At 38.6% G+C, this 15,446-nt stretch overlaps 1 protein-coding gene across 3 annotated transcripts in view; it reads right to left on the bottom strand.

Moving 5' to 3' along the window:
• The window catches only part of zc3h18 (zinc finger CCCH-type containing 18), a 48,561-nt gene that overhangs the window by 21,892 nt on the left and 11,223 nt on the right, over nucleotides 1-15,446 (bottom strand). For all 3 annotated transcript variants that reach the window (XM_011476387.3, XM_011476388.3, XM_020704191.3), the window contains exons 6-11: nucleotides 14,023-14,165; nucleotides 13,420-13,449; nucleotides 12,038-12,152; nucleotides 10,114-10,379; nucleotides 5,150-5,332; nucleotides 2,654-2,779 (exon numbers count right to left, since the gene is read on the bottom strand). In XM_011476387.3, the coding sequence (XP_011474689.2) occupies nucleotides 2,654-2,779; nucleotides 5,150-5,332; nucleotides 10,114-10,379; nucleotides 12,038-12,152; nucleotides 13,420-13,449; nucleotides 14,023-14,165 (863 nt within the window). The remainder of the gene's footprint in view (nucleotides 1-2,653; nucleotides 2,780-5,149; nucleotides 5,333-10,113; nucleotides 10,380-12,037; nucleotides 12,153-13,419; nucleotides 13,450-14,022; nucleotides 14,166-15,446) is intronic.

The raw sequence follows: 15,446 nt of genomic DNA, 5'->3' as shown, positions 1-15,446 counted from the left end.
CACGTTTCAATGTGGGCACATGCGGCTTATAGACAGGTGCGGCTCATGTATGTACAAAATGGTTTGTCCTTTAAAAATGTAATGGGTAAGGCTTATAATCAGGTGCGCTCTATAGTCCGGAAATTACAGTATTCAATTCAGAGTCCAATTTCACAACAATGGTAATCTCAATGGGCTTCAAAGCGGTAATTGTGTAATAAACATGAATCATAAAGACCATGAAGTCATAGAATTCAATAAGTATTGAATTAAACTAAACTAAGCTAAACTGGGCATCCCTGCACTTTTCCATCTCTGCAAGGAATAACTCCTAAAAAAAAACGGATTACGGAAGAAAGAAGAAACCTCAGGAAGGAGGGATCCTCTTCCATGACGGACAGGCAATGTAACAGAACTCTTAGAGAAAATTAGCTTATCTAACGCTTCAACTACATATTTGAATAATCCAGCAGATGATGGGTGGGGGCGGCTGGGGGCCCGAGACCAGCAAAGTAGTAAATAGGGGAAAATGCAGAGACAGTCTTTTTGTTTCAAACACTGCAGCTGATGTTTGTCTTAGAATATTTTTAAATGACTTACTGCTACTTAAGGTATTTCATAAAAGGCTGTTGTAGTAAAAACGTTCACAATGGACTGAAACGCAGCATCGTTATGATTAGGCGCGCACAATAAATCGCAAATTTATTGTTATCGCTATATCAAGCTGTGCAATATGCATGTCGCAAAAGTCGCCAAAAATTGCAATAAATGGTAACCTTAAATGTACTAAAACAATCTTATGGCAGCTTGAAGTATTTAACAGATCAAATAAATGCATATATGCATTTGACCAATCCGGTGGATGCCTTCATGTTGTTGACCAATCGGATGGAGCTTTTATGTTAAGATGTTCGCCATATATGTAGACGAGGGTCATTTGGATTTTATTTAAGTTATGTTGCCTTTTATTTAAATTAAACTGTTGCAGTGAAAAGAAAATTATGTTTCGGGTTGTTTTGCTTTTTGTTCATGTTACATCGTCATCGCAATATTGATCACTAATATCGCAAGTTTTCCTCATATCATGCACCACTAATTATGATTTGCTCAAGAACAGCCAGGACTTTTGAAAAAAACAAAACCTTTTTGTTCAAATTATAAATACAGTGCTCAGCATAAATGAGTACACAAATGAGTCCTACATTTGTCAGAAAACCTTTAGTGTCCTTTCAGAATCAACATTTTCTGTGAAATACTATACTACCAAATACACCTACAAAGGTGATTATGCCATTAATTGCTTACTAGATATGTTAAGTTACACAAAATAATTGATTTTCCTAACTAATTAATTGGAGCCCATGTTGCAAAAATGAGTCCATCCCAGTCATAGTCTTAGGAGAAAGCCACAAGTGAGTCTACTGATTTATTCGAGAAGTGTCCAGCACACAGCTAAATATAAAAGGGAATTTCTTAACAAAGAAAAGCCCCTCCTATTTCATGCTGTCAGCAAGGGCTCTCCATAGAAAATAAATTTCACAAAATCTGAAAAAGGAAATCATTCCTTTGCACAAAAGATGTGAGGACTACAAGAAGTTCTGCAAAGCTTTACATATCCCTTGTGCTATCCTAGGCACTTTATCATTGGGAGTTGGGTCATTTAGACCCACTAGATAGTGCGCTGAACCTTTTTTCTTCAATGATTTGTGAACCTCACTGGTGTCCATGGATTACATGAAATCTGTCCACCTTTATACACCTTTGTCATGGTAGGGATGTCAATGTAAGGGTGGGGTCATCTAAGATAGCACAAGGGATATCAGTCAAAATACTAAAGCAATAGTGATCCAAAAATGTAAGAAAGATGGAAGTGCAACCATCTTACAGGCCATCCACGGAAACTAACATCTCCACAGGAGCATCCTCTGATAAGAAGAGTTGAAGAAAATAGACATGCAAGTTCAGTGCAGTTAGCTAAAGCAGTAGAAAGGCAAACTGGAGCGACTGTTTCCCGTTACACCATGCGGCGTACACTGCAGAGGAATGGCGTGCATTGGCCACCATGTACAAAAAAAAAGCGTGCCAAGAATTTACTAGGGCCCATGCTGATAATGATGAAGACTACTGGGACTCAATACTTTGAGGCACTTTAACATTGGGAGTTGGGTCATCTAGACCCACTAGACAGTGCTCTGAACCTTTTTTCTTCAATGATTTGTGATCTTCACTGGTGTCCATGGATTACATGAAATCTTTCCACCTTTATCCACCTTTGTCATGGTAAGAAGAACACGTCAATGCAAGGGTGGGATCATCTAAGATAGCACAAGGGTTAAAGGAGGTGTTCTCATTTATGCTGAGCACTGCACGTAATACTAACTTATGCTTTCTTTAGTACAGCCTTCACCATGATGTTGATGACTGATGGGTTTATCGAAAACAGTTTAAAACTACTCTTATCTGAACAACTTGAAGCGCTTTTTCATGTTTTTTCAAAGTTTAAAAACGTTTCAGCAGTGTAAGCTATAGATTTACAAGTGCAAACCAACCGTTTCAATGACCTGATGAAAAAGGCTCATTCGGCCAGAAGATAAAACGAGTTTATGAATAAGCTGCGTGCAGAAACTGCTTTTACTGTCATTTCCCTTTTTAAAACAGAGGAGCAGATGTTTACCTGGAACGGCTGCCGCTGAAGGAGCTGTGCTGGGACGAGTGGCTGGAGTATGAGCTGAAGGAGGAGGAGCGGCTGCGGGAGCGAGACGACCCGGAACCAGTGTATGACGAAGAGCGAGATGAAGACCTGAGGAGTAAAAGGCGCCCAAATTTAGGACTACATGTTACTTCTTTATCTGTGTAAATAAACACACTTTAAAAGAATTTACTGATTTAATTTAGCTGAGGGACAAGTTTGTGATGAATTACAGATAAGGATTAAAGACTTTCGCCCTCTTCAAATAAGATGAAAAGAAGATAAACACCTTTCTGATATCAAATACCCCTATTACCCCCATCTGGAGGCAAAACAGACAGGCCTGGGCAAACTGGAAAACAACATGCAAAGTGACGGATGGATAACATGGCTCACTTTTTAAAACTAGGGTACTTTTGTTCCTTTCCCAGGTTACGCATATGATTCATACGTTTCGCAGCAAAAAGGTTAAAGATATAAAATAAAAATGTATATTTCTTAGTTGTTCAAGTGATAAAAGTATGCCTAAATTTAATTTCAGATCATCTTTATATATTTATTCCAGTTTCACATTGCATTTACATTTTTAGGAGCACAGGAAATAGTAACTCAGAAAAAAAGGGAATAAAAGATATAGTTTTATTTAGTTGATTCAATAGAAGAAGAAAAAATAAGACTAGTAGCTAATAGCATAAAGAAGCTGCTGAAATGTTTGACAAATATACACAAAGATGGAATTTAAAATAAAAAAAAAAGCATATTCTGAAGAGGTAAGATTATTTATACAAGGCTGACATTAAGATCTTTTCAGCATGTTATTTTCTTTGCTTGTTTTGAAATTAAGCCTGACCAACTAAATTCAGAAAAATATTGACCATCGTGAGACAAACTCTTATTGTAAAAAGACAATCAGCTTTTGTTAAAAACACACCGAGGGAAGTTAAGCAGCTTGTTTAGAACGTGTAGAAAGCTAAGAATGTTTTTATCAGTACTTTGCACTAGACACACCCATGTTTCCACACTTGAGTTCTTGTTATTCACTGATGATTTGCTATGCATATGTCTGTCAGTCGAAGAGCCTGCGTGACACATGGGCGTGTTTGCAAAACCTATATAATTCGGATTTTTTTTTTTTTTAACATATCAGGAACTCCCAGGGAAACTAACAACATGAACATTGCCTTCCTTATTGTGCGTCTGTTTTTTTCACACTATAAATCTGCAAGTTGACGATCGAAGTGCAATTATTACAAAATCCAGATCAAAACTGTTATTACATTTTCCGAGGTTTTCCACAGAACTTTCCAACTAAATACTGCATAAACTTTCAACGCTTCTAAGGGTTTGTTCCTGGTAAGCGTTACAGCACCAATAGGCGCAGAATGAACCAAAACAACACGCTTCTGCTGTTCTATGCTTGTTTTCTGATAATTAGGTTACCCTAATTATGCAATGCTCCTCTGGGGTCTTGTGTGACTTCAGGCTCCTGTGTTTCATTTGGACATGAATCGGATTGTGCCGTGAGTGATTAACGGACTTTATGTAAAAGTTTAGCTCACTAAAAAACAAAATTCAGGTGGAAACCCTTCTCCAGACTGCTGCAATTTGCAGAAGTAATTTTTTTCAGCCGCAACTTTAAATCTGACCTATTTTTTTCAACTCACATGTTCACAGAGTAGAAATCATGCAGTTTAACTGCAACTGTAACATGCTGGACTACCTGTTCTTTAATATATTTTTTTACTTTAAATAAATTTTTTTGGAAAAAGTCTGTAAATTTGAGGGATAACGGGATAATGACGAAGTTTGCATTTTCAGAAATTAACGCACGCAGTGGAAACCTAAACCATCCGACACGAAGCGGAAGATGGTTGCTCAAGCGAAGTGCATTAATTTCTGAAAATGAACACTGAAGGCCACTAACCTGCTTTTAACCATGGTCACTTACAAAAGAAATATATATTCAATCAGTTTTTAGTACTTTATTCTTGTTGTTTTTGTGGTTTGGATCGCTTTTTTCATCAAAAAAATAACAAAAATAACGCACTTAGCGGAAGCAAAAATGGTTGCTTCGCGTCGGATGGTTAAAGCTTCCACGTCGTGCGTTAATTTCAGATAATGCATACTTCGTTAGCCATTAATGCTTACTTAAAACAGGCCGGCCAACTTTGACAGGAAACTAAAATAAGGGGCGAGATATGAACATTACCGGAAGTTATCAAAAAAAAATAAAAAAATAAAAATGAGATACTTCCAAGACAACATACTTATAGACAACACAAAAAACCTGTTGACCAAGTAATTTAAAAAACAAAAACAAAACAAAAGGCATTATTGTCACAGCTGAAGAAACACTGCATGAGCTAGACCAGTGGAATTTCTAAAGCTCCAAATTTTCCTGACCGTGGTCTTCAATCGTTGATTAATAAAATAAAATCATTTAAAAAAAACAACAACATTCATTTGAAAGGAATTTTCTACCTGGAAGAGTTGGACAAGGAGACTGAGGAGCCTGAGGGTCGATGTCGCCGGCGGCCTCGAGGTGGGGAGCCCAAACCGGCCCGTCGCCTTGGAGATTTGGATCGGCGCCATGGGTCTTTCCACTCATCTGGTCGTCTCATGACAGGAAGCATCTCTTTCTTTGAAGGTGGCTCCATCGGCCTGCTGAGAGATTTCACACACATCTCAACCTGCTTATCCTTACACCAATTTTTAGTGACAAAGTATTTTATTGACAATTATAATCACAATTTCGCACAACTGTGGGACAACAATATATTAAATCTTTGCTTATTTAAGGGACTACATTCAAAAGCTAGTAAGTCCTTTTAGAAGGACTTAAAGGAACATTTGGGACCTCTTTACAGTTAAAGGGGTCCGTGGCCTTCAGAGACCACAAACAGACTTTTTCCTAAATATTTAAGAGACATGAATGAGAGCATTGAAAGCATTTTTGTATTGTTTGACTCAACAAGCGTCAGTGAAACTGCTGCTGTTCACTGCATTGCAGCACGGGTAAACAACTTCCTACTCAAGGCGTGTCTGTGAAACTACTGAAAAGCATTTGTGTCAATAAACAGACCTGCACGTGCATAACTTGAATGAAAATATAAAAGACATCTGATGCAACATCTTAGTATAAACATCGAGCACATCCGTTTTTGGAAGACTGACTCATTCTGTCGCATTTCTAAGAAAATTACGCCCCAAAGTGCGTCAGAAAACAAAGGGCAGATGTTTACAGAAGATACCCGTCTTATTTCTATTAAATTGCCTCTGACTAGGCCTGCACAATATACCGCAAATTTATCGTTATCGCGACATCAAGCTGTGCAACATGCATACCGCAAGAGACGGCGAAAATCGCAATAAATGGTTACCTTGACCCTTGTGCTATCCTAGGCACTTTAACGTTGGGAGTGGGGTCATCTAGACCCACTAGACAGTGCTCTGAACCTTTTTTCTTCAATGATTTGTGATCTTCACTGGTGTCCATAGATTACATGAAATCTTTCCACCTTTATCCACCTTTGTCATGGTAGGGAGAACACGTCAAAGTAAGGGGGGGGGGGGTCATCTAAGATAGCACAAGGGTTAAATGTGCTAAAACAAACTCATGGCAGCTTGAAATGTTGAATCAATGAAATAAATCCCTTCATGCATTTAACCAATCGGAAGGACCCGTTTACGCTGTTGATCAATCAGATGAGCCCTTTAATGTTTGATGTTTGCCTCCTATGTCGACAAGGGTCATTTGGAGTATAATTTTTATACTGTTGCATTGAAATGGAAATTATTTTTTTGGTTGGTTTGATATTTGTTTATATACCGCAAATTATCGTTATCGCAATATTAATCACCAATATCGCATATCGCGAGTTTTCCTCATATCGTGCAGCCCTACCTCTGACATAATTTATTTTTAAATAAAAATGGTTCTTACATCTCCAAACACTCCATGAGGAAAAGATAAATTTGGAGCCCTGGTTTACCAACAACATCTGAGTGATTTACTTTCCACCTGCTGTGTGAAGAGTCACAAAATTATTTTATGTAAGTGTTTTGGATCACTAGTTCAAATATTTGTCTGAGGAAATGAATTAAATGAGTGGATATTCCCATTTGACCCAATATGTGGTGCACAAATAAGATCTAGAAAAAAGGAGGGAAAGTTTGGAGGTGTGTACTTTCTGCTAACGTCAGGCCGGATAATTCAGTCATTATTTAAACAAACCCCACAGACTAAACTGTTGTAAATATACCGCAGATTTCATCATATTAGTTAAACCAAGATGAGCAACTGGACTTTGCCAAAGGACACACATTCTCCTGAAGTCAAGTGAAACGAGCAAACAATGTACTTCTTCGAGCATCAAATCAAAACGCAGCAGCTATTTTTAGCTCCATCAGCTAAAGTATTTTGGGAGGACTAGAAAAGACGAACCTGAGAGGGAAATGAATTCATAAAGTCTGAAGAGCACACGGGAGACTGTGGTAGAGCGGACACATTCTGGTCCCTTGAGAAGCTCATGTTATTTGCGCACAAAATAATAATTATGTCGTTAAACGTGACTGATGAGAAGTAAGGAAACTCTCTGCCCTGACCCACATCAATTCTTGGCATTCGTTTGTTTGTACACGTATCCCTGTTGGCCAATGAAAAAGGTGAAAATAGAGCTGCCAATCATTTCAACAACAAGGTGTACGTCACTAAATATGAGGGTGTGGCTTTGTCTGTTAATAAAGAAGGAGCGTCGCCATTATAGCTGAAGGAAAACACAGGAAATTTCCGCCGTTTCAAAAGTGCAGACAATAACAATGCGAGAACAATTATGGAAACATGAAACCTTTTCCACACCATCAAACTCCAGAGGATGCCACAGAGTACAGTCACCTCTGAAACAAAAGCACCTAATCCGAGGAGATTAAGGTAAACCATGAAACAAAAGAACCATGCAAATCCGATGGTTTGTCACCAAATCCGTTTATCAATAAAGAAAAAACTTTGCATTTATAAATCAAAATCACATGAATAAAATGACTGAATCCTACGTTTACAGTCTGCAATATATCAGTAGGTACATCAAAATAAAAATTAGACTAGAATTTAATTAAAACCTTAAATGTTTGTTAGTCAATTAAAAAAGTGAAACACCTACTTTATACAGAATTATCACTCAAAAGGCTTAGAGACCCACTCTGATGAAAATTGTGTTTTTAAACATGTTTTTGCCACATTTTTCTGATGGATGACATCAAGAAAATTTAAATGAAGCTTTTAATGGCACTTCTGAGTTTTTCTTTATTCAACTCGTTAATCATGAGCAGAGGAAAAAATGCTGTCTGAAAATGCCGTCTGGGACGTAAAAAAGACGCTGGGGGGCCACAAGCTCCCTGCTCCGCTCCATTCTGATGCATCCACTTCCAGACCAATAAATCCACGAACGTCTTTGTTTTCCTCGTCTGAGCAGGAATCTGGATCATGAAAACTGTACGGCTGGACAGCTCCGACATGGCTCGCCATTTTTGTTGCACCGCTAATGTTAGCTTGGGGTTGTAAGATAGCAGGAGAGCATGTAAACAGAGAGCTTTCAGCAACATGGAGGGGAAGAGGGGAGGGGTTGCTATGTACCGACAGTCCCACCCACAACATAGAGGTGAATTTCTAATGAACTACTGCTGCTCTGCAGAAATTATGTCTTAAAAATGACACAGGTGAAAAACGGCATAATTATGCATAAAAAACCACTGGCAACATTTTAAAATAGATCAAAAGATGATTAGAGTCCATTCAATTTTATTTATATAGCCCAATATTACAACAACAGTTGTCTCAATGGGCTTCATATCGGTAATTGTATAATAAACATGTGATCATAAAGAATAGTCAGAATTACATAGGTAATGGCTAAACTAAACTAAACAGAATAAACTGGGCATCCCTGCCCTTAGACCCTCCTTCTCTGTAAGGAAAAACGCCCAAAAAAACGAAAATTAAAGAAACTGCAGGGATGTCCGCAGGATGGAGGGATCTTCTCTCAGTACGGACAGGCAAAGAACCAGAACTCTTAACTCTATTAGCTAGAAACTATTAACTTTTGTAACCCTACAACTACATGTTTGAATAGTTCAGCACATGGGCTTCATCCAGATGATCAGATTGGCTATTTAACTATTTCAAGACCTATTTTATTCTAGTTTAGATCATTACCGCCTAAACAAAATCAAAACTTGGATCTAAAAAAAATGAATGTTGACAACTCATGGCGTGGCACCCAATTCAGCTCATAAGCTTGGAACCCTGCAACGGTTTCCTGAGCTTTTTAATCTCAAGTGTCAAACTCCAGGCCAATTTAGCTACCATTGTAGATTCTTTTTGGGAAAGTTCCTTAATGGCAGACAGGGCAGGCTTTCTAAAAAGGCAGCAGGACGCCGGCCCTCTGCTGTGATATTCTAAATATATATAAGGCTTTTATCATGACAATGACAAAAAATGATGTCTCGAAATATTTTTATGTGTGTAATGATCCTGTATTACGCACACGTCGTTTCATTGATGTACCTGTAAATCATTCACCTAAACCACGTTTTGGTTCCAGAGATAAAACAGGATCATCATTTTGCTAATAATATTCATAACTTTAGCTACAAAACGGTGATCCAAGATGACGGTACTGTTTTTTAAATATATGGATGATGGGAGTTTTGAACAAAACATCACATTCTAAATCAATGGTCTGCAAGTTCTGGCTTTAAGGACCAACATTCCTATGGGCTTTACAGAGTTTTCTCCCTCACCAACTACTGATTATCTGGATCAGATGTGTCAAGTCCACCAGAAGTTGCAGCAGCAGACATTTTTGGATAACAAGCAGGACTGTGGCCACTCAGTTTTAAACTGCGTTAGCTCTGCTATATCTGTGAGGTTGCTATAGCTCAACGTGGCCACCGGGTGTCCCTGTTCTTAATTGGATCAAAGTAAAAAAAGAGGCCCAGTAGTTAGAGTGGGACACCTGGCAAGTCATTTAGTCACTAGTTTGAACTTAGACAAGCACATTTTGAGTCAACTCATTGTGGTACCCTTGAGCAAGGCACTTGACCCAAAAGCCACCTGAGGTAACAATGAGATCATGAACAGGATGGTCTTGAAAAACTGAATTTTGCAAACTCCAGAAGAGGCCAAAGAGGTCTCAATAGATCGTCCTTTTATAGATGTATAAAAAAGTATGTTTTATAAAAGTGCAATACTAAAACCTTGTAACAATAAGCTTCTGTCATTTAAACAGATGCGTGTATTATAAGAAAATGAGCCATACGCGACTAGACATATGACACTTTTTCCTCATTCATTGTGTTTTTTCCTCCTTTAAGTTTCACTAAAGACCTGACATGAGGAAGGAAAGGGTCGATTCTGTGATTCTCCCAGGTCACTGAAGGTCACTTACTTGACGGGCAGGTTGGGGGGGGAGCGCGGCTTCATCTTTTCCTCTTCTTTCTTGTCTCTGGGGTCTCGAGGAGGACGCATCCTCGGCCGCTCCTTGTCGTCGCGTTTGATCCGGTCCCTCTCCCACTCTTCTTTCCGCTTCATCCTCTCCTTCTCACGCTCCCGCTCTCGTTCCCGCTCCCTTTCCCGCTGTCGGCGTTCCCGCTCACGGTGGTCTCTCTCCCGCTCTCTGTGACGCTCCCGAAGTTCCCGCTCGCGTTCGCGCTCCTGGAAAAAAGAAAGAAAAGAGGAAAATGTCAACTGATAATCCTTTCACCAATAGGAACTAGAGGTAAGATCGGGCCTGAAAAATCCAGCCCGACCCGACACAGGCCCGCGGGCATTAAAGCCGAACCCGGCCAGAACCCGACCAATTAACTTGATTTGCAGGTCCGAGCCTGAAGTAAACCCGAAATTTCAATTCATCCCATAGTTTTTTGGCAGAAAAAAAACGCAAGATTTAAGGTTAAAATAATCTACATATTTTTATGATCATGATAAATGCATTTGCACAATGAAATAACGCTTGAACACAGAATAAGAGGCCAGACAAAGAGAGTGAAAGAGAGATCTTGACGCGCACTCGCTTAATGCGGAGAAATACTGCAGCCGCGGCGGTGAGTGTTTGTCTTTTCAGCTCTCCTGTCTTAAGTGTATCCTTGACTTCATGCTGCTCCATATCGGGGATACTTAAACAAAATAGATGCGGACTTGCGGAGGGAAAATTACATTCACGACACGTTCATTCACGTGTGCAGAGCTGCGGGTGGCCGGCGCCCCCCTCTTTCTGCTAGTTACAGTGTATGTCAATCAACGGTGGGGTGGTGACTGGGGGGCGGGGTCTACCTGTGTGTGTGTGTGTGTGTGTGTTCCGTGAACGTTCTCCCTCTGAGTAAGAAGAAGCTGGCTGTGCCTTTCGGTTCGTGCGGTAACCGTTCTGTGGTACAGGATTAATAAAGAGCTGTTTGACAACCGCCTGCTTAAGGAGCTTCTTTGCAGCCATTACAATATTTTTTTTTTAAAAGTCAGCGAGAGAGAAGCCAGGCCCGAACCGACCCGAACGTAATGATTGTCATTTAGTGCCTGACCCGAAGATCTTACCTCTAATAGGAACCCATGGTGACAGTGTAAAAGAAAAATATCAGAAATGGATTCAGCGGTCCACTAGGTTTTACACAAGTTTATTTTTAGGAAAAATTGGTCTGGGTTTTTATGGGTTAAAGTCACTCCGCTAAACAAATAGTTACTTTCAGAAGTATTCATTATTCAGGGTTCCTACAGGCTTCTTCAAGTTATATTTATGACTTTTTAAGACCTAGCATTTGAAAAATTAACAGAATAATTTGATGAATTACAATTCAAATTTCAGTAATAAATATCAATTACTAGACCGGACTAGGTCACCGATTGGATTAATATTTGGGACTTCTTTTTTTACCGTTATCCTTTCTTCGTAACACACAACACGAATGCGTGCACCCAACACACTTCCGCTTTTAGAGGAATACTCAAAGATGCGTGAATGGATCAAAAGTACCGCTTTGGGGTTGTTTTTTGTGATGAATTAACCTTATAATACACTTAAAAGCTAAAAAAGTTGATTTTGCATGGTATAAGTCTGCACTGAAAATAACAAAAAGGCAAATTTCAGCGGCTAAACACTGGATATAAACCGACAAGAATGAACAACATCGGAGTTTATTGTCATTACGCGCACACATAATGACATTTGTGTTGAAGTGCTTGGTTTAACATGTAAAATCAAGTAAAGACTAAAAGCGATAGCAGCATCAAACCCAAATGTGTTATGAGAACAGAAAACCAAACAATTATTTTCTTGATCTGATCAAATTCCAGCTTTTTAGAAGTCAGAGGTGGATACTCACAGTGAAGTGGTAAGGAATGGGGGCTTCAGTGTACTGCACTCTGAAGTTTTCATAATGGCCCCCGCGCCACAAAGCTTCCATTTCATAGTCATAGTAGGGGTCAGCGTAGGGGTCGCTGCAGAGAAAAACATCAATGAGAAACTGCTGCCAACTGCAAACTGATTCCTACAAATCTTCAAGACTAAAACTCCAGGACATTTTTAAAAGCAGCCTGTTCATTATTGTCAAAAGAGCAAAAAAATGTATTTTGTTCATTTCTATTCAATCGTTCTACAAAACAAAAATGAGAACATCTTACCAAATATTTATGGCTTCTGCTTATTTTCAGAAAACTTCCACTTAAAACAGCTAAAGATTTGGATCCTGCGGAAATCTACTTATTTACCTGAAAGCTTTTCAATATTGTTTTAAAAGCCAATACCAAAATGGAGTGAATGGATGGATAAATAGAATTTATGCAGACATTTTTTTTTTTAATTTCACTAACGAATCTATTTTGCTCACAGCCAATTGTCAGACAAGCAGAACTAAACTTCTATTTTGTTTAGACAGAACGCATTCTAACTTGTATATGAATGAATTCCAGTCAATCCCGTCATTCCTTCCTTCCTTCCAGCTACATGCTGAAATTAGGATATTCCCATTTTTTCCTGTATTTTTTTCCAACACGAAGATTCCCTCAGATCTCCTCGCTCCATTTCCATCATCAGGCTGCCAATTCTTTTGCAACTGATAAGTTGCTGTGTTGTCGTACTGGTTTTATTGTTTTTATCTCTCTATATTTAATTCTGTGTTTTAAGATGTTTTAGTGTTAGTTTTCTTCATTTCTCGTGTTCAGCACTTTGTGTCGGCTGCTGTTGATTGAAAGTTCTATTTAAATAGAGATGAGATGAAGTTGAAAATAATGGATGCAATCAAACAGTTTTCTTCAAAAGATCAGAGGAAAAAACAAAAACAACCAATAAGTTCATCTAATGGTTTCAATGCAACCAAGTCCTGAATTGACACAAATTTGAAAGATTTTAATTTTTTAAAGCTCAGTAGCTCTGTGCAAAAGTTTTTCTTTTTTTTTTTTTTGATAAAATATGTGAACTTGTTGGTTTTTTTTTTGTTATTGTGTTGTATAAATGTTGGAAAATGTGCTGGTGGAAAACAAAACTGACCTTTGAAATAAAATAAAGTGAAAAAACCTTTAAAAAGTTCTTGACGGCTGATGACTCCTGACATGATAGTTTTCTGGACTACAGTTCAACTGAACCAGGAACGAATGAGGGTTTTAAATTCTAGAGGAGGTACTCTATTGTCCCAAAATAATTGAAGTCCATCATAAATAAAATCAGCAAACAGCTGAGGCTACCAGAAACTTTTCTTTTTTTACTCACCTGTATACTGGATCTCTGAAATCCACTTCCCTGAAAGAGAAGAGTGACGTTTTATTGATTTAAGCACAACTGTGATCGCTTTGAGTCCGACTAGAACTTTATGACAAGCTTCCTGTTTTCTCTAAGCACAGCTGTCCTGTGTGAAGCCTTTAGATCAGATTAAAAACATTTTTTTTTTTATTAGTTACAGGATTTGACATTTAAAAAGGTAACAGGAGCTCATTTCCATGATTATGGTAAACCTGACAGCCGTTGAACAGAAAACCAAAGATTGACCACAAAAACATTCAGAGCAGAAAAATGAAGCAGCTTTACTTTCAACGCCGCCGTCACCCATTTTTAGGATCAACCCAACGGCCTTGTTCTGCTTTAGTTTGCATGTGTGTGCATGGTGCTGTAAAAAAATGCTTTCAGGATTTTTAGCCCTTTAACACCGGAGCTTTAGTGTTGACTTTCTTTCAACTACCTTAACTCTTCAAGCATTATTAAGGTAATTCCAGCAAATTTGGAGGGGGAAAAAAGCAGCCTGATATGCGGGTCTTGTGTTTCATATCGGCGCTGATTACATATCCGGACATAAATGACAAAAACAGATCAACATACTCTCTGATGACGCGGTAGCTGCGTTCTCTGAAGAACTCGTTTTCTTTGTCAAAGTCCCTCTCGTCTTCTCCGATCGTCACGTTGAAGCGCTTTTCCTCAAAGTCGGGCTCCTGCTCCTTCCTGATTGTGGCTTTCTTCAGCACCTGCAGCAGACAGAGGCAGCTCACATGAAGATCACTCCATCCATCAGCCGGCTTTTCCAACGATTAACCCAAAGACTTTTCCCCCCAGAATCAAGAGTTTTTCCTAATCCGAGAAAAAGGGTCTGGGGAAGGGATGTCCAGTTTAGTTTAGTCTGTTTAGTTTATCAATCCGCTATGATACTCTATAACTCATTTTATGTTTTGAACAGTAAGTGAAGCCCGTTTTGACCACTATACTGTAATACTGGGGTTTAGAAATAAAATTGAATTGAACTGAAACTGTGTAACAGATACAAATTTAAAACACAGTTTAGTCCAACATCCCAGCTGAACAGTTTTCAAATTTGAAATATTTCCTTTCTTTACAAATTTGAGCTTTAAAAGCTCACTGTAAATCTGGACGACCCGACCAAAAAGAGAAAATCTCTGATTTTTTCATTCTGAATTCAATTTTAATCGATTTTTTCTCTCCCTGCTTTTACTTTCTTTCATAAAAATGACCAATGATAGAATATATTTAACAAAAACAATTTTATCTCAACATCTCCTTTGGAAATTGTCCCAAACACAAAGTTCAACTAAACACAATCTGTAACACTGTTTGCAGAACAATGCAGCAGATGTTTTGGGAGCTTGAGCATCTCATAAAGACAAATACTAGAATGCACTCGGCAGAGCATCTTTGGTGGCAACAGCCTTGAAACTGATTTTGCCGTTTGTGGTTTGATGCTCCGAGTTTGAAGTCACAACCCCAGAGACCAAAACTTCCTTTCTGACTCACCGGCCAAGTTGGCTGGTAGATACAGAAAAAAAATCTACCAACAAAAGTATTCCATTATTATAAAAAGAGGGGTTTCAGTCTGACACCTGTACTCTGAAGCGACTGTTAAGTCAAGTTCAAACCTAAGAAAGTCAAAAACAGATTTACTAAAGGGGAGCAGATTTTCTTTCCTAATTCTGCCACTTGTTGATTCATTTTTACATAAAATCCTGACAAAAACATCCTAAAAACATGATCCTGTTTTGGATTCTTGCCATTGTCAGTAAAAATGCAGCGCACTCACCATGGCGGGGCTTTTTCCAGCTGAACGGCGGCTCTGTAATGTTACAAAGGCACTAATACCGGTAATAAAGTTCCATTCAAAGTGCCTCTTATGGTATTTAGAAAAATACAGTTTTTATAAATGTTTTATGAAATTGTTTGTTGCATCTATCCACTCTGTGTAAATAAAGTCTGTGCTCATCTGTAGACGACACACAGGACAGCCCGCTAGCATTTAG

This window comes from Oryzias latipes, chromosome 6 (assembly GCF_053564925.1).
Source record: "Oryzias latipes strain Hd-rR chromosome 6, Olatipes_Hd-rR_3.1".
Classification (NCBI taxonomy): domain Eukaryota; kingdom Metazoa; phylum Chordata; class Actinopteri; order Beloniformes; family Adrianichthyidae; genus Oryzias; species Oryzias latipes.
The sequence above is the reverse complement of the archived record's forward strand: the minus strand, read 5'-3'. Positions and strand labels throughout refer to the sequence as shown.